This window comes from Nicotiana attenuata, chromosome 3 (genome assembly GCF_001879085.1).
Source record: "Nicotiana attenuata strain UT chromosome 3, NIATTr2, whole genome shotgun sequence".
NCBI lineage: Eukaryota > Viridiplantae > Streptophyta > Magnoliopsida > Solanales > Solanaceae > Nicotiana > Nicotiana attenuata.
The window spans coordinates 9201708-9221860 of record NC_031991.1 but is presented as its reverse complement, the minus strand read 5'-3'; the positions used below and the strand labels follow the sequence as shown (position 1 = coordinate 9221860).

At 38.9% G+C, this 20153-nt stretch overlaps 2 protein-coding genes across 3 annotated transcripts; both read right to left on the bottom strand.

Moving 5' to 3' along the window:
• On the bottom strand, window positions 786–2118 carry LOC109223285. Its single transcript, XM_019387538.1, has one exon. It carries the CDS (start codon window positions 1643–1645, stop codon window positions 1184–1186), a length of 462 nt encoding a protein of 153 aa, XP_019243083.1. The 5' UTR covers window positions 1646–2118; the 3' UTR covers window positions 786–1183.
• LOC109223284 lies at window positions 12164–15535 on the bottom strand. Of its 2 annotated transcripts, none has more exons than XM_019387536.1 (3): window positions 15071–15533; window positions 13782–14530; window positions 12164–13237 (listed from the first exon to the last, which is right to left on the bottom strand). In XM_019387536.1, the coding sequence occupies exons 1-3, from the start codon at window positions 15356–15358 to the stop codon at window positions 12718–12720; spliced, it is 1557 nt and encodes a 518-aa protein (XP_019243081.1). In that variant the 5' UTR covers window positions 15359–15533; the 3' UTR covers window positions 12164–12717. The 2 variants fall into 2 exon arrangements, with proteins under 2 accessions (XP_019243081.1, XP_019243082.1); XM_019387537.1 differs by having other exon boundaries at window positions 13119–13223; window positions 15071–15535.

Here is a 20153-nt window from a genome sequence, read left to right as displayed (position 1 = left end):
CCCCATATGGCTACATTGTGGATGCTACTGAATGAGAAGGAAGGATCCTCAATTTATAGGAGTCCAAACATTTTCTTACAAGAAAAGGGACTAGCCAAAATATAGGAGATTTATAATTTCCTTCTACAAGAAGGAAAATCCAATTATGGTAAATGTGTTGCCCTTTTCTTCGAGAGATAAGAAAACCAAATGTGGTAAGAAAAAATCAGGAAAACACCTAACATGTTTCACTTTGTTTCTGTAGTTTAACTTGACACAAACATTAAGAAAGAAAGGAACATTTATAAAATATGTGATCTTAAATTAGCCATAATTGATAGTACTAGCTAGTAACTAATAGCCAGACGTTTAAGGGTGCGATAACAAATAGGTTATATATCTTATGATTATAGCCAGTAAATGCCCCTTAACAAATATAAAAAACATTAAATAGATACCATTACAACTCCAAAGTGTGATTTATCATTTTAAATTACAACTTTTATCCTCTATACTATACATAGTAAGTTCTCTTGGATAGTTAATCAGTTATATGCCTATGGATAGCTAGCTTATAAAATCTTGTAGCTTATTCAAGTTTAAAGACAGGATAGAAACTCACTACTGCAATGCTATACGATTCTAATTGAATATGGCCTAGCTAGCTGAGGAGTTGATAGATAGACCCTCATTTAATGCCAATTGAGTTGGGTGCATTAACTTCGGAATTTAATAGCCTAACGGGGGAAGTTGTAGTTATTATCAAGTTTAATAACTTTTGTGACTATGTCGATCGAATTAGCCAATATTGAATGATGTGAAATCCATTCTTACTGTGCCATCCCAATTCAAAAGTTTGACGTTGCAATTTCTTAACCCATTGCTTCCTACCAATCTTGATACCAAATGCTTGGACTAACACGGTCAGTTTCCAGCTTTCTTCAATTAGTTATTACATTATATCAATATAAACATTTAACTGAAGTATAAAAACTCTTTCCCTTTTCCTATTTTCCCTCTCTATAAAGGAGCAACAGAAGTTAAATGGAGGGACTAGGAAGCTATATATTTAAAAGATTGCAGCTCAAATGATGCTACAGACAATCTTTCATACCCTGAAAAACAACAACAGCTACGTCTCAATCCCAAGCAAACTTAGGCCGGTTACATGAATCCACACTTATCATATTGCTACATTTTACCCTCAATCTTTGGTAACTAGAATACTTCTTTCATTAAACATGAGAGGCATAGCCTTCTCTTGAACAGGGTATGTAGGAGTGCTCAGGTCTGGCGCCGGGTTGATGAATTTGCAGTTTGGACATGATGGTGAAGATTTGCACATCATTACCAACACATGATACTTCTTGCAAACTGCAGTGAACATCTCTTGTTGATCACCATCAAACGTCAACCACGACAGAGAATGAGCGATACCACGCCTTTTGATCTCGGCATCACCACCGGAGTAACTTGAATTGCTAACAGAATTACGTTTATTGAAGTTGTCAACCACTTGGTTGTTCTCTGATGATCCACATGGTAAATTCAGTTGAAGGTCTAAACTCATATGGTCTGGACTTTGTGGCTCAGGACTCAATCTAGGATCCCTTGATGTTCTCTTTTGTGTTCTTGTGTTATAGAAGTATATATATCCAGACTGCATTTCAACCAGAATAAAGGAAAACAAGGTTAGTCCTGTCACCCAGAGGCGGACCCAAAATTTTAGCTCTATGGGTTCAACTTTTAAGGTTCTTAATAATGAACCTATTATATTTTTAAAGTTATGAGTTCATATATACTATTTTTGAGTTTTTTGTAAATTTTTACGCATAAATTAAAGTTATACCCCGCGTCGAAAGTTATGGGTTCAATTGAACCCGTCACCAGAATACTACGTCTGACCCTGCTGTCACCATAATGCTCTTCCTCAAGCACATTGAACGAATTAATTTCAAAGTTCTTGAAACGAAAAATATGACCATCCTATGTTTTTTAGAGTGATATACATTGTAAAATAGTTTGATATATCAAGTCATGTAAAAGACAATTACAGATAACTAATACTCCTATAACAAACATCAAATTGATAACTAGCAAAATAGAGTCTATAAATAACCTGTTATATATCAGATAAAAGTACATCGGTATAGTGTAAGTTTTTAGCACCGTGAATGTATATAAGTTAAACGACTAATAGTTACCTTAATATCAAGGCACCGTTGCCACTCCAAAGGCAGAGGACTTTCATGCTGAAACTCGGTGCCAAATAGAGATATCACTTGCTTTGGCTTTTCAGAGATTTCGTCTGCTTTGATTTCTCGCCACTTTCTCTTCTTATACAAATCTTATGATTTAGTAGTTTGAAGGGAGACCATGACTGATGAATTTGACAATGATCAAAATCTGTTGCTTCTTTGGTTTTCTTTTTTGGCCCAACTCTCTTTGTGAGAATCAAAATGGTGAATACTTATTATACGAGTTTAAGTTATATGTATTCTGTCAATTTTAAAAAAAAAAAAAAAGATACGCCATCGGTCATCTTTATTCTGGACTAAACCTTATTGTATTAAACGGTAGTGCTCTTAACATAGTATGATATATTATCTGTTTTGAGCTAAATGTGCACGGTTTTTCCTAAAAAGCCTCACATCATTAAGAGATCCCAACACTTTATATGTAGACTCTTAATCTTTTCAGCTGCCAATGTGTGTCTTTGTTTGCACACCCAACAATCTCTCCCTCGAACTAAGTTCTATATGTGACCCACTATCACGATTCACATGTCTCCTCCTCGAATTAAGTTTCATGTGTCCCATTAACACGATTTACGGGTCAAATTTCGAGATTTACTGTGTGCCACCCACATCGTATGGAGATACTCTTAGCGTAGTGTAATATTGTCCACTTTGAACCAAGCCCGCACGATTTTTTCAAAAAGGCCTCACACTATAAAAAGATCCACACACCTTATATGTTGATTTCCTATCTCTTCAGCTATCATATGGAATTTTATTTGCACATCCAACCATTCTTGTGTTCAGAGATTGAGAGAAAGAGAGGGTGGTACAAGTTAAAGAAGGTCTTGAATGGCAATGAAAATTTAAAGTAAGAGCATAACTCCAAATTTCAGAGAAACAGTCACCAAAGAACAATAATAACTCTAAAGATCTAAACACCTCAGTGACATCGAAACGCTGAGTAACAAGAATACTTTTAATAGCTCACAACTGCCTTCAACCATTTTTAAACAACCAACAAATTTTATGAGCTATTAAATTTACTTGTTTGACTCGTGGGACTTCATCACTCCAACTTCATTGTTCTTTTATCTCTTTGTTTGTTTGTTTTCTCTCTCTCTTTGTGTGTGATCCCATTATTTACCGTACGAACAAATTCATTTGTACTTCCAATTTGCCAGTAAGATACATTGTATATGGTTAAAATAGGACTTGTCCGATTTTGCCATCTAATCGAAGATCGGGGAATCACGTCGAGGGTTAGTCTCGTAATGGATCAGGTCAGAGCACGAAGATAAGGTATCGAGCTCGAGACTCGAGGTGCTAGTCGAGATCGAGTCCAACAGCGATCGAGACAATATATGACAGACTTTGAACGAAGCGCAATAACGAAAAGGCGAGATATCCGTAACCGGTCGAAGATCACGGCGGAAATCCCGGAACAGATCAGATCAAGGGCGGTTGTTATGGCTAATCATGGGATTTACTTCTGTAATTAGAGTTATACCATAATTAGGACTCCTCTACTATATAAAGAGGAGTCCCCATCATTTGTAAACACCTTACATTCACGAATATCAAAGCAATATAATATTTCTCAGCTTACATTCTTGTTCAATCAGCTTATTGTGCCTTTAACTATTCTTGCATAACTAGCTCAAGGATATCCGAGCTCGAGGGCTCTGTCTAAACGCTGGTTTGCTTTATATTATTGTCAATTAGCATCACTTATCTTTACGTTTATCAATTGGTATTAAGTGAAATCGCATATCCTTAAAACCACTTTATAAGTTTAATTGTTATCCAATTTTTAGGTTAAACAGTTTGGCGCTCACTGTGGGGCTAAGGATAATAATGATTGCCTAGTATTAATCCTCATAACACACATTGCCTTTACACTTGTTCTCGTAATTGATTTTGATTTCAGGAATCAACATGTTGAACTCTCAAGCAGTGCCCACTCACACAGATACCGGCCTTGGTCTTCACGGCGAGAACGAGCACATAGTCGCCCCGAAAAACGGAGTACCTCCAATCAATCCCAATGGACCACAGGCCGTAGATCCAGTCGATGTCAATTCTCGTCTTTCCATTCGTAGAGATTTAGGCGCCGACCCTAAAAATAACGTTCGCGGAGATGCTCAGGCAGCCGATCAGAACGCACAGAGTGGTGAAGAAGGCGGGATTAGCCTTCGAATGATATTTGATATGTTACAAACTCAGCAGGCTTCGATAGCACAACTCCAAAATCAGAATCGAGCACCAAGCAGAATCGAACTCGATGCATCACAGGTAGTTATTCATAGGGTCGAGCGTGCATAGGAGAAAGTTAACGATAATGGATCGGGAGCTGACTCCCCCCCCCCCCAGGTTGCGATAGCACAACTCCAAAATCAGAATCGAGCACCAAGAAGAATCGAACTCGGTGCATCACAGGAAGTTATTCATAGGGTCGAACGTGCATAGGAGAAAGTGAACGTTAGTGGATCGGGAGCTGACCCCCCCCCCCCCCCAATCATGAAAATGCTCGAGGAGCTCACCAAAAGGATTGAATCAGGAGAAAAGAAAATCAAGGCTAATGATAAAAAAGTAAAAGCGTACAACTCACGGGTTGATCAAATATCGGGGGCACCCCCGACTCTGAAGGGTTTGGATTCGAAGAAGTTCGTACAGAAGCCTTTCCCACTAAGTGCGGCTCCGAAGAAATTCTGCATGCCAGAAATTCCGAAGTACAATGGAACCACTGATCCTACTGAGCATGTCACTTCTTATACATGCGCAATAAAAGGAAATGACTTAGAAGACGACGAAATTGAATCGGTTCTGTTGAAAAACTTTGGAGAAACTTTATCGAAGGGGGCAATGATATGGTACCACAATTTGCTGCCCAATTCCATGGATTCCTTCGTCATGCTTGCCGATTCGTTCGCAAAGGAACACACCAGAGAAAAGGACAACGAAATGCTAAGGGAGTTCGTATCTCGGATCTAGATGGAACACATGGACCTACCCCCAATCACCGATTATTGGGCTGTCCAAGCCTTCGCTCAAGGGTTGAACGAGCGGAGTTCGATAGCATCACGACAACTTAAATAGAATTTGATTGAATATCCAGCTGTGACCTGGGCTGATGTGCATAATCGATACCGGTCAAAGATCAGAGTCGAGGATGATCAATTAAGAGCCCCTTCCGGTTCCGTTTATCCAAATAGATCCGAATGCAGGATTCAAAGAGACATCGGAGAGCCCCGATCAAACAAAGATCAGTACCAACCATACAACACGGATCGTAGAAACAGTGGACCAGGACGTAACCCCATTCGAAATGATTGAAGGAATGATCAAGGTAAAAACTCCCGAGGCCTCATGAGTAAAAGTGGCTTCGATAAACATGTCGAGCCTAAAGAAGCGCCGCGATTATCAGAGTACAACTTTAGCATCGATGCATCAGGTATTGTATCAGCCATTGGACGAATCAAGGATACTAAGTGGCCAGACCCAACAAACCGATCCATCTCAAAGGAAACCTAATCAAATGTTCAAATACCATGGAACCCATGGTCACAGAATCGAAGACTGCAGGCAGTTAAGGGATGAGGTGGCTCGTTTATTCAATGAGGGTCACCTTCGAGAGTTCCTGAGTGAGCGAGCTAAAAATCATTTCATAGACAGAGATGCAAACAGGAAAAACGAACAGGAAGAGCCGCAACACATAATCAATATGATCTTTGCGCGGTCAATATTCCTCAAGGCCCGATATTCAAACGCACCAAAGTGACAATCATAAGGGAGAAGCGTAACCGGGACTACTTATCAGAGGATACCTTATCTTTCAACGATGAGGATGCCGAAAGGATCGAACAGCCTCACAATGATGCACTGGTAATATCTATCCTTATGAATAAAATTCAAGTTAAAAGTGTGTTAGTTGATCCAGGTAGCTAGGCAAACATTATCCGATCAAGGGTCGTAGAGCAACTCTACCTCCAGGATCAAATCATGCCTGCAGCTCGGGTGCTCAACGATTTCAACATGACAAGTGAAACCACCAAAGGGGAAATCATGTTGCCAGTAAATGTGGCTGGAGCTGTCCAGGAAACAAAGTTCCATGTAACCGAAGGTGATATGAGATACAACACGTTGCTGGGGAGACCTTGGATCCATAATATGAGGGTGGTAACTTTGATGCTTCATCAAGTCTTGAAATTCCCAACATCGGAAGGAATCAAGACAGTGTACGGTGAACAACCAACAGCCAAAGAGATGTTTGCAATTGATGAGGTAATACCAGTATCGGCACTAACATCAACAAAGGGACCCGAGTCAAAGGAAAATAGGAAGTCAAATAGCAACCACAGTCGCCGGCCTCGACTAGATTGGAACAGCAGGAAACTTTCGAGGATGATAACTGTGCGATACCTTGAACCTTCGTAATTCTCGATTATTCCATTGCCACGAAGTCAACGGTCAAAGATCTGGAACAAGTCATATTGATCGAGCATCTTTCCGATCGAAAGGTATACCTGGGCACGGGGTTAACTCCCGAGCTCAGGGAAAAACTCATTAAATTCCTTATTAAAAATGTGGATTGTTTTGCTTGGTCCCACCTTGACATGACAGGGATCACACCGGAGATTACCATTCATCGATTGAGTTTGGATCCAAAGTTCAGGCCAGTAAGCAAAAGAGAAGGACATAGTCCGAGGTAAAGCATTCATTCATCAAGGATGAGGTAACCAAACTTCTCAAAATACGATCCATCCGGGAAGTAAAACATCGCGAATGGTTAGCAAACGTAGTTGTAGTCCCCAAGAAGGGGAATAAACTTAGAATGTGCGTAGACTACAAAGACTTAAACAAAGCATGCGCTAAGGACTCATTTCTTCTGCCAAATATCAATCACATGATCGATGCCATGGCTGGCCACGAGATCCTCAGTTTTCTCGATGCCTACTTTGGGTACAACCAAATATAAATGAGCCCGGAAGATCAGGAAAAGACTTCGTTTATTACTAAGTACGGTAATTATTGATATAATGTAATTCCATTTGGGCTAAAAAATGCTGGTGCTACTAATCGACGCCTAGTAAACCGAATATACGAAGAACAAAATAGGTAAATCAATGGAGGCTTATATTGATGACATGATAGTTAAGTACCTGCGCGCAAAGGACCATTTGACATATTTGCAGGAAACCTTCAACATATTGAGAAAATACAACATGAAGCTCAACCCCGAGAAATGTGCATTCGAGGTCGGTTCAGGCAACTTCCTCGGCTTTGTGGTGTCAAATCGGGGAATCAAGATCAACCCCGATAAAATCAAGGCAATCGAACACATCACGGTCGTGGACAGCATTAAGGCAGTACAAAGATTAACAGGGCGGATAGCTGCTTTAGGCCGGTTCATCTCAAGGTCTTCGGATCGAAGTCACAGGTTCTTATAACTGCTCAAAAAGAAGAACAATTTCGCTTGGACCCCGGAATGCCAACAGGAATTGGAAGAATTAAAGCGGTATCTTTCGAGCCCACCATTGCTTCATACTCCGAAAACAGACGAACAACTCTACTTATATTTGGTGGTCTCGGAGGTCGCGGTCTCGAGCTGTCTAAAAGTTTGGGAGCAGAGGTCATCGAGGCCAAGTGTGATTCCCTACTCGTGGTTAACCAAGTCAACAAAACCTTCGACATTCGAGAAGATCGAATGCAGAGGTACTTAGACAAATTGCAGGTAACCCTACACTGGTTCAAAGAATGGACCCTACAGCACAATGAGGCCGATGCCCTTGCAAATTTTGGGTCATCAGTCGAAGACGACGAAATTAGCTCGGGGACTGTCGTACAACTTTCAAAGTCGGTAGTCGAAGAAGGCCATGCTAAAATAAACTCCACAAGCCTAACTTGGGATTGGAGGAAGAAATATATCGATTAGCTAATGAATGGGAAACTTTCGTCGGACCCTAAGGAATCGAGGACTCTGCGAACAAAAGTTGCACGGTTCACATTGGCCGAAGATGGAACATTGTACAGAATGATGTTCGATGGGCCATTGGCAATATGTTTAGGCCCGCGAGACACCAACTACGTCCTTCGAGATATACTTCAACACAAAGACCTCTGGTTTTAAAGCGCGCATTGCACTCTTTTTCCCTTAGATCGGTTTTTGTCCCAAATGGGGTTTTCCGACGAGGTTTTTAACGAGGAAACAATTATTTGTGCTACCTGGGGACAATTCAACAGTATCCGAGGCTTCTATACAATCCACCTCAAATGCTGGGGGCAGAACCCTCGGATGTAACCACTCTCGAATGTTATATTTTCAAGGAAATACTTCGTGTCGACAAGGTCTCGATAGGTAAATTTTGTAAACGGCCAAACGGCCACGGCCACCCCACACGGGGATTGACACTTCGAACAAGTTCGAAGTATAATCCAGAAACAAGCCCAAAGGGAAAATCTCAAGTTAAAGGTTACCGCCAAACTAACACGGTTCGGAGACGTCCGAGTTCCGTAATCAAACAGGCCTCAAATATTTTCATAAAACCGGTTAGAAAGGGCTACCCTCGGCAAAGTTATAAAGGGTTTCGATAACATCATCCCACAAAAACCTTAAGAGGTACCAAATTGTTCGAACTCTCGGACAAACTTATGCTATGGCACAACAAAGTTTTTCGATAACACTGAATCCTAATAGGTACAAATTTATCTCATGCTAAGTCATAACAACTTTTTATATGATTAAAACTTTTTAAGTCGACAAAAGGGAAAAAGGCACTCTTTTAAGGCCATGTCGGCCCGATTCAAGAGCCTAAGGGCCATTATATTGTTGAGTTCAAGGATCCACCCTCGCTCAATCGAAACCTAAGGGTTTTTTCTACTCCGAGCTCGAGCAAGTACTCACTCGATTATAGAGACTATACTAATCTGACTTCGACAAAATTTTCGCAAGGCAACGAAGTGAGTCAAAATTCTCACAAGATATAAAGTATATCAGAATAGGCGAAATGCAAAACAGAGTTTTCACAAAACAGAAATTGGAGACGAATCCGAAAGGAAAGGGATCTTTCATATATACAAAAATATTTACAATGACCACTCGGGTCTTACACAAAAGAATCAAAAAAGAAAAATTGTAAGTGCCTAATCTTCCCCGGGAGCCTCATCTTCATCTTCTCCACTCTCGGATCCACTCGCACTCCTCGAGTCATCGTCATCAGAAGAAAGCAGTGCCCTAGCTTCGGCCTTCAATGACTCGGGGACTTTTCTCAGGCCATCTTCCGAGATCTCCTCGGTCCGAGGTTGAACCTCTTCGGTCATCACCGGCTCAGCGGCCTTTGGGACCTCGGCACTCCTCTTTCGAGCCACTAGCTCGAAGGCGGCATCTGCATTCTCCTCTTCTTCATCTCGTAGCTGCTGAACTAGGTTTTCAGGCAGGACGGCGGTATATTTCTTCGACTTGCGAGCCTTGCTCTTCTTGGGCTTTGAAGTACCGGAGGGTGAGACCCTTTTTCTCTTCTTATCCTTAGCTGGCTTCGGGGCCTCTTCCTCCTCCCCAGACGGGGACCTCATGACAGCATTGTCTCCGAGACCTGTATGGAAGGAAATCAAGTAGAAATAAAAAAGAAACATTTCAGAGAAGAGCGTCAAACACGAGTAAAGAAGCTTACCGTGATTTTTTGCCTCCCATCGGCCCTTTGCCAAATCGCGCCACGAGCGCTCAGCGTACGAAGAGGTCAAGGCTAGTTTGTGAACCCAGCCTTCAAGGTTCGGGATTGTACCAGGCACCCAAGAAACCGCTGCGCCATAGGAAAGGATGTCAATAAGAAAAGGCAAAAGAAACAAAATGATAAACAGAAGCTATAGGTGGGTTTGTACTTACGTTTCATGTTCCACTCTTCGGGGAATGGCATTTTCTTGGCAGGAATTATGTCGAAAGTCCTCACTCGGACAAACCGGCCCATCCATCATCGGTCTTTGTCCTCATCTATGCTCGAGAACAACACCTTGGTGGCCCGACGCTGAAGCCTTGTTAATCCGCCTCGATAGAGATGGGGGTTGTTCAGTCTATTGAGATGGTCGAGGGTAAAAGGCATCCCTTCGACTTTGCTCGCGAAGAATCGGAGCAAAATGACAATGCGCCAGAAAGAAGGATGGATTTGGTCTAGGTTTATTTGGTATTCGCGGCAGATATTGAGGATAACGGGGTTGACGGGACCCAGCGTAAAAGGGTAAGTGTAAACACCTAAGAACCCTTTCACGTGAGTGCTGATGTCCTCTTCAGGGGTCGGAATCACCACCTCTTTTCCTTCCCAATAGCAATCTTTCTTCACCTGCTTCAGATCGCCCTCAATTACCGAGCATATATATCTCAACATTGGCTCACATCGGTCAGGGACCGACGAAGGTTTCTCAACCCTTAAACGGAAGTAAGATCGCACACCCCAGGAACGCACTCCTCGATGAGTGGCTCCACCGGCGTCTTGTCGCCCGCCGGCCGCGATGAAGAAGCTTTCTCCTTTTGAGGAACGGTTTTTGATGTTTTTGCCATTTTTATATGGATTCAGGGAAGGAAAAAGATGAGATTTGTAGTTTTGAAAAAAGGTTGGTACGAGGCCTAGAAACAGTGCAAGGACAGAGAGACTTGATAAGATGTGAAGAACTTTGAAGATTTGCAGAAAGGCTTGAAAAGACTCAAAAGGATTTTGAAGATTAATACAAGGAAGACTCAAAGTAAAGTTTAAAGAAGTGAGAAGAAGACCTATTTAAGGATTCACGGCAACGGTTCACAGCTACTAGTGGCCGACAATCAACTGGCGCTCGTTAATAATCTTGGGAACCGTACCGAAGCGGCACTTCGGTCGCTTCTGTCGCTTACGTCACAAGGGTGACATCATAACGAGTCAAAGTATAAAATCGAAGGCTCAGTTCGTTTCTTCTCATTATACTCAAAGAAATGAGAGGACTATCCGTATACGGTTAAAATAGGACTTGTCTGATTTTGCCATTTATTCAAAGACCTGGGAATCACGTCGAGGGTTAGTCTCATAATGGATCAAGTAAGAGCACGAAGATAAGGTATCGAGCTCGAGACTCGAGGTGCTCGTCGAGATCGAGGCCATATATGACAGACTTCGAATGAAGCGCAATAACAAAAAGGCGAGATATCCGTAGTCGGTCGAAGATCACGGCGAAAACCCCGAAACAGATTAGATCAAGGGCGGTTGTTTGGCTAATCATGAGATTTACTTCTGTGATTAGAGTTATACCATAACTAGGACTCCTATACTATATAAAGAGGAGTCCCTATCATTTGTAGACACCTTACACTCACGAATATCAAAGCAATATAATATTTCTCAGCTTACATTCTTGTTCATCAGCTTATTGTGCCTTTAACTATTCTTGCATAACTAGCTCGAGGGTATCCGAGCTCGAGGGCTCTGTCCCAACGCTGGTTTGCTTTATATTATTGTCAATTTGCATCACTTATCTTTACGTTTATCAATTGGTATTAGGTGAAATCACATATCCTTAAAACCATATTATAAGTTTAATTGTTATCCAATTTTTAGGATAAACATACATGAAGTTGAAAATGTATATGAAGGACAGGGCCTCAAGGGCTAGTAGCTATTTGAAAACGGCTTTCGGATCAGTGTTGTCCTGGTATAAATATGCTCACAAATTATATTTGTGAAAGAACTCGAGCATACAATCCAAAACTTTGAACCAATGAGTGTCACAAATTAATGATTCGATGCACTGAATTGAAAGAGAGAGCACAAAGTCCTTAAGATCCCATGGAAACCTTAACCATTGTGCGTGGTACATATCATGTGTGAAGAAATGATAATCCAGCTCAAATTAATAGTTAGCTTTGATACCAAATGAAAGAATAATATTTGTATGCAATTCAAAATTTTAATGCAGTAGTTCAGGACCAGTAAGCTATTTAGAAACAGTTAAAGGACCAATGTGGAACAAGTTATATTCTCTAACAACATTTGGAGCGGAGGGAGTATACAAAAAAGCCATAAGACAGAAATAATTATGGGGAAACAAGTAAGGTAAATGTACAAGGGGCAAGGACTACAAAACTGGAAAGAATGAAAGAGAAATACTATATCTTAATATTTCAATTTCCTATCCTGTTTATGTTGATATGCTTCTTGATGTGTGACGGGAATGCTTCAGCTTTAAGGCAAAGAAGATCTCTAAGATTTTCTGTTGAGTTATACAATTTGGACCCTCAGAAAGCTAAGATATTTCGCGCCTGTTATACCAAAAATTATGTCACTCCCTGAACTATGCATCAACTGGAGTAATTCCGTATTGCATGCAAAGTTTTGCATTCTGGTCGTACATGCTAATTGAATTGTCATTCTACTCTACGCTAGTATTTGTTTGGTACAGAGCTCCTTTATCGCGGAATTAGACCTGCTATTAACGTCAACTTATGTATCAGTTGTGTGGGGTTTGCTGCTCAGTTGAATAACAGCTATTCAGCAAATTTGGAAATTGTTAGGCGACGGTAGATCAACGTCTTGTCATCACCATCCTCAAAATCAAGTCCATTCTCACTATAGACCACTTCATCAATTGTTGTTTTTTCATCAACATAACTCTCTTGAATTTCGGATGACTTAACTAGTGAATATTCTCCACTTACAGATGAATCATCCAAGTCTAAGAGTCGCATCTCGGATTCAATCAAAGCTTCCATTTGAGCCCTCTCCTTATCCCTTGGATAGGTGCAATAAAGAAAAGAGTAAATAACACAACATAGTGCCATTGGAGTTCCTATTGCAGTGAACAATGCCTTTGCCAAAGATGTTGCATTTTCTCTGTCTGTAGCAATACTTTCAGCACCTTGAGCAACTGGTCTATAACCATAAACATTCTGAGACAGTAGTCCAACAACAGGAGGAGCAAATGATGATAATACAGATTCAAAAGATCGGTCCAGAGCATAGACGCTTGTTCGTGACTGCTCAGGTACTATCTCTGCAAAAATTGGACTGTTGGTGTCTTATTAGAACCCTCTGCAGTTTTTCATGATAAGTGCAACAAATAAACATACTTCTTTTTAGTACAACAACAAAAAAAAAAAAAAAAAAAACCAGTGGAGTAGGTATGGGGAGGATAGTGTGTACGCAGACTTTACCCCTACCTTTAAGAATTAGAGAGACTGTTTGGTAGACCCTTGGCTCGAAAAGATGAAAAACAACAATCGAAACAAGCAGTATCAACCACAAAGGCCAGAGAGAAAGTAACATCAATCTATGGACCAGAAAAAAAATAGGCGGAAGGAAGCAATAGCGATGAGCAGTAACAACGGCAAGATAGTAGGAAAACAGCATGTCATACTTCTTTTTAGTATGACTAGATAATATAAAGCACTAGTTGATCAGTTCATTGGCCTAAAAATTAATCAATCCTAATGAAAATATGTTTCCTTTAGGTCTAATAATTTAAGTTTTAAAAAATTGACTAACTTCTAAAGCTACTAAACACTTAAAGAAGAGTAAAGGAAGTTATGAAATCCTGGATAAAGATCATTACTTGTTTGTAGCTGGTGCAGTCCATGATATGCAAAATCCTGACACAAAGAAGACCAAACCATGCAAAAACATTGAAGAAGGATCATCAGGCAAAGCCAGCAGAAGAATTGCTGCAAGTGGGATAGCTGATCCTGAGCTTATTTGTGCCAAAATTATCCTGCCACTATTAGGTAGACGCTGCGATAAGATATCTCCCATCTTGCCTCCAAACAATCCCCCAATAGAATCACCAACAACAAACAAGCTAATAAGAAATGCGGTCTTCACATGAGAAAATCCAGTAAGTTCTAACCACATTGGCGCGAAGGACAAAGCTGACCAGGGAAATGAACCCATAACACCCTGAGCTACAATAATCTGAAAAGACGGAATCTTTACAACTGATTTTGCTTCTTGAAGTAGACCTTGCACTTCTGATATAAAGGATTTTCCATGAACTTTACTAGCTTTCAAACTACCATCTGGGAAATGAGGATCATTTGCAAATAAACGAACTAGAATACCAACAAGGACACTGATTATACCAACAAGATGAAAAGAAAGTCTCCAACCAGGAATTCTCATAAATGTAATGGGCGCTATCAATAAGGAAACATATCCACCAACAAGTGAACCAATGTTGCTGGTAAATTGCAGCCATCCAAATGCCACTCCGCGATTGCTTTCGTCGCTTGAGTCAGCTACTAGTGATTGAATAGCAGGTGCAACTATGGCTAGTCCAATCCCATTTAAAGCTCTTGATACTGCCAACTTACCAACAAAAGGGGATGTAATGTCAGGTTGCCATTGTCCAATGATATATAGTGTGTCATAAATTGCTTAGTTTTCCTAGAATAATATGCATATACGTATATGGATTAATGCACCACATGGTTGGAGTAAGGAGTGCTACATAAGCAAAGTGACTAAATAGAGGTTATTACCCTGATCAAACGACCAATGTCAGGTAATCAAATCACACTACGACCTAATTACCACATGATACTATTATCTGCAAACATGTCAATTTAATCACTTCTTCTGTTCCAAAATGAACGACTATTTACTAAAAGTAAGAGATTTGTACTTCACATGTTCCATTTTATGCGACGGTATTTAACTGGACACATAAGTTACAAATGTTAATTTAACTTATATAATTTATAGCGAAGATGAAAAAGAATATTCAAGTAATCGTTCAAAAGAAAGCAAACATTAGATTAAAGTTATGTGTGAATGGGGTCTAACATTTTGAAATGTCCCAAAATAGAATTTCATATAAGTTAGAGCGGTGATATTGTAGTACATTACCTGAAAGAAGGTGGCTGAGAAAGCGACCAGAAATGTGGCTGCAGCCCAGAGAAAAGCACCATAGGCGATAACATGGGCCCGGTTGTGGCGTGCTGCTAGATAGGCTGCTAGAGGATAGCACAAGGACTGGACCATTGACCGGAAAAGCGTGAGCGAACCCAAACCAGTTGGGTCCGTGTGGAGTGCATCTCCAACTTCTTTATAGACCCCTGGTAACAAAGACTCGTCTGCTTTTTCCATTATGCCTGCTAAATTTACTAGCACAAGAGTAAGTGTTTCTACCTTCATCTCCTTTTTTTTTAATTTTCCTTCTAAACTTTTGACATTCAAGAAAAACAAAACAAAACAAAATTAAACAAAAAACGAAAGAAAATCATTTGGTTTTCTAATCCAAACGCCATCAGTTAAACATGTTTGAATAAGAAAATTTTGTACAACTATTTACGGAAAGAAATCATTTTCTTATTGAGTGACCATATAGCAGAGTCAGAAATTGGAGACTAGATTAAAAGGTAGTTGAAAAATGATGGTTGCGAAAAAGACAAGTCCCCATTGACTAGGACAAACAAAGATTGCCACCATTTCAGCAAGCAATAGCGGATACTGAGTCTTCTATTTTCCGTTGATAAATTGACCCTACCATTCAGTTATACCCAAGGGTGTCAAACGGGCCGGGCTGGCCCGGTTGCAGACCGGGCCTGAACTGTTTTAGACCGCACCGGACCAGCCCGCTGGTAAGGGGGCCGGGCAGGGCTGGTTGGGACGAGAACCGGCTTGTACCGAGAAAAATTTCAATACTGGGTAACAGGACCGGTCCAACCCGGTAAGGCCTTTTCAGTAGTGAACTGGTTAACCGGACCGGCCCGGACCGGTTCAACGGCTAGTTCAATTTTTTTTTAATAGTCTTGACCTTTGGCAACGGTCAACTGCCATTTTGATCGTTGCCCAATGGCTAATTTGCAAGAATAGCCCTTTTTGGGTGAAAAACTATAAATAGACCCCTCATCTTCTTCATTCCTTAACTCATCTCTCAAATGTCAAACTCAAATTCTCAATTCAAGTTAATTAGTTAAATCATGCCCCGTGCTTCTAGAATGCGCTCATATGTATGGAAACACTTTGAGGTGGTAGAAGAAAATGAAGAAGTTCGCAAAGTAGAGTGCAAGAACTGTGGTCGAGTCTTAAATATTCGTCATAGTGGGAGAGCACATGTTGTTTAAGGAGGCATATCAAGGGTTGTCTTGAGCGTCCTCCAGAAATTCGTATTTAAGTTGATTTGAGACAAATTATATTATTTTGAATTTATTAGACTTATTTAAGCTTAATGTGTTAGTTTATTAGACAAGTTATTTAAGTTCATTGTATTTTCTTAAATTCGTAGCGAATTTTTCAATTCATTGAATTATCTTAAATTCGTAATGAATTTTTCATTTGTAAGGCTTTTAAATCCTTTGAAGTTTTTAACTTTTTATTCAGAATTTTAAATATAAGGCTTTTAAAGCCTTTGAAATTTATTCAAACATTCTTTTTATACGTTAGTTTGTAGTGTTTTACATTTTTACTTTATCTCAATATAAATTATGATTGTTATACAAAAAAAAAAAACGGAACCGTTCCGGTTCGATTTTCCACCGGCGAGGCCCGGAACCGGTAAGACCGGTATTTTGAAACCGGCCGGTCTCCTTTTTCTCTAGCCCGGCCCGGCCCCTTAACACCTTTAGTTATACTTCAACATCTTTCCTGATGCGCAAAAAAAATTAAAAGGTGTTATAAAACAATAAAAGAAGAATATCACAAAGAAAGAGAGAGAGAATTCTTATTGCTTTGAGATGAATTACAATGGAATAGGGATAGAGTGACTTAGCCACCAAGCAAAATGCCTACAATCTCTCTAAAATATAGACATTCACCTAAAATAAAACTCTATTTATAACACTCCCACTTGAATGTCTATTCAAAAGATAATGTGCCTCGTTAAAACCTTAACTAAACTGAAAAACCCAGTGGGAAAAAAATTCTAGAGAAGGAAAAAGAGTACACATGTTTAGAAATACGCCTTTTGGTTGCCTCGTTAAAAACCTTGCAAGGAAAACCTAGTAGGACAAAACCTTGTAAGGAAAAAAGAGTACAACGTGTATTAACTCCCCTTGATGAGACAATCAATTCACATCTTTGAGCCTTCGCATGCCAATCTTGTGCACCATCTTCAAGAGATCGTTGGTAGAGATTTGATAAACAAATCAGCCATATTAACTTGAATGAATATATTGCACCTTGAAATCATCATTCTTGATAGAGATGTAATGTGTTCATATGATCTTGTTGGAATCGTCATTTCAATATCATCACATAGGAGTGAAAACTCTTGCTATCATATTATCATGCTTATAGTTATAGCAAGATACATATGTGCACAAATTGCACTTAGGATGTGGTAATTCAAGACCGAAAAATTCTCCAAGAATTGTATATGCTATCAGCATTTTAAATCGTTCATGGATTTTTATATAAGTATAGTCAAATAAACCATATAAATAGACTTTAGATGCATATCACGTTTTCATGTCATGCTAGATATATAATATAGATAAAGGTGATTGCACACACAATTGACTTTACACTTTCAAGTGTTTGAACTACAGGTCCAAATACTTGTCTTTCATATGAAACCAATTCTATTCGAATTGCGTCTCTTCTATTTGGCCAATATTTTTGTGTCTGTATTCGACAAACTTAAGATCCTCATCTATACTTAGCGCTATCATAGATGTCGTCGACGAACATTTTATATCGGTTCCAATATTTTTTCATAAAGACATGACATAGAGATCTCTTCATTCATATTTTCAGGTATTGAATTTCTCTTGAAATTTTATGAAGTGTTATGTCATGTGATCTTCTAGATCACTTGCCTCCTTATTATGATCATTTTGATCATTAGCTCATCTTCTTTATCAAGAAATTTGATTGAAACTGATTTGTCTATACGCTTTAAGTGTACCATAGACTTTGTCCTTCTAGGACTTATTCTAATGGGAGCATTTGCAGTGAGAATATAGTTACATTCTTTGGGTCAGCAAATGCATCTAGCATGCTTTGCAATACATTGCAAATGAATTATCTTTTTAAGAACTTCAAATTCATATTATTTTATTCGAGGATCTAGATGTACACATGATAATTCGTTCCATGTAACTTTTTCTCATCTATTTATCCCGTCTCCCCCTTATGCTAGAAAAACTAACTTACTTTCTGAACTTTGAAAACCCATCTTTGTGCGTTATGGTGTTAATCAAAATATACACCGCGCATCAATTATAATAAATAGAATTATTTGGTTCCTGACCCGGAACCACTTGTGAGGAAAAAATGTAATATATTTTCATATATAACTTATATCAACTGATATAGATAATTTGTTCTCATAAGCAACAATTTAGCTATTAAGCGGAGGCATTCAACAAATTATTTTGCTAAATCAGCTGTGATGTAAACCAACTTATCAAGATGAACTGTCTTGAATAGAAAATCTGAAAATTGTGCTCTAAGTTAAATTACTGAGCAAGTTACCTCGCAAACACCAGGTTGCGGGTTAATAATAATCGCACATGTAACCATCTCATAGATGCATCTTATGTGGTATACATGACAGGTGAATGGACCCATATTCACCTTTGATATTTCCAGCGTTCGTGGGATTCAATTCTAATTTTAGTTGGTCTATTAATTAATGAGAACAAGCAACGTAAAAGAATTCATAAAGAATTTTCTAGTTCTTTAATATTTACCCATTTTAATTCTCTTTTATTTTTGCACATCATACTTAAATTAATATGGCTAAACCAATTATGCCAACTTGATAAACTATCAATATTGATAAACTTTAGGTTTATACCATGACGTGTGCAATTATGAATAAATTCTAAGTTTTTTATGATATGGGTTTTTATATCAATAAACATCCACTTTATTGTGATATTCTTTTATTTGTGTAGTACAAACTGAAGAATAAAGCGGGTGACTTTTCACGTACATATTACCCCGCTACAAGTTGTAGTAATGGAAGATATTAAATCTCTCCTTTATTTGTACTCTCAATATAACCAACCGCTTTCGCGAATACTTTAGAAACTCAATTAAGTTTCTTTGAGACTTACTACAACATAATGCCTTTTTGATAATCAATTTTTTTCCTCCAAAATGGTAATAATTGGCTCTTCCAGAGCTCTCAATTAATTTGGTACTACCACATTTCATCAACATCCCTATGGTGAATATCTCTTTTAAAGAGAAAGTTATACCACTATGGTCATGGTCAGAATATTATACAAGATCTGTTCCTTGCATTACTGTTGCCCTTTAATAATCACATCGTCAACATATTTTGGCGTATAATAGGTATGTAACCAATGACCATTCATGCCATAAAAATGACATTAATTTCTTAATTCCCCTCAAACCTCATTCTAGAGGTGAGTGTGGTATATTCACTATCACTATCACGTTCATATTCTTCCAAGAATGAATATGTATTCATAAATCACATGTTGTCACATTCACATTATGAATGGACCATAATCATCTATATGTGCTTTACAAAATCTCATGTTAAATCGATGACAAATATTACTTTCACAAAGAGAATGATTATTTTGAGAATCCTTATTGTTCTCATTACCACAATAATGGCGATTATAATTTCGTCTATTTCCACGTCCACATCCATTGATACATTCATAGTAATAATTTTCTCATCTTTCTGACTTATCACATACTGCTATCACATTCTCTTAAGGGAATGAGAATGAAGCAAATTTAGTGGGACGGATTTTCAATTCTTTGCCCACATACATGAACTTGATCATGGCAAGGCATAAAATTTTTACCACTTTGGGTGGTTATAATTTCTTTCAAACTCCATTGGAGTTACAATCAAAATTTATCGTCTTTGCTTGTATTTAAAATCAAATTATAGAATGTCAAGAATTTAAAAGAGAAAAATAAAGTAAAACACTTATCTTAAATCCTGAATTCATGAAGGAAGTTCGTGGAACAATTGACAATCATTATGCTCAATCCCAAA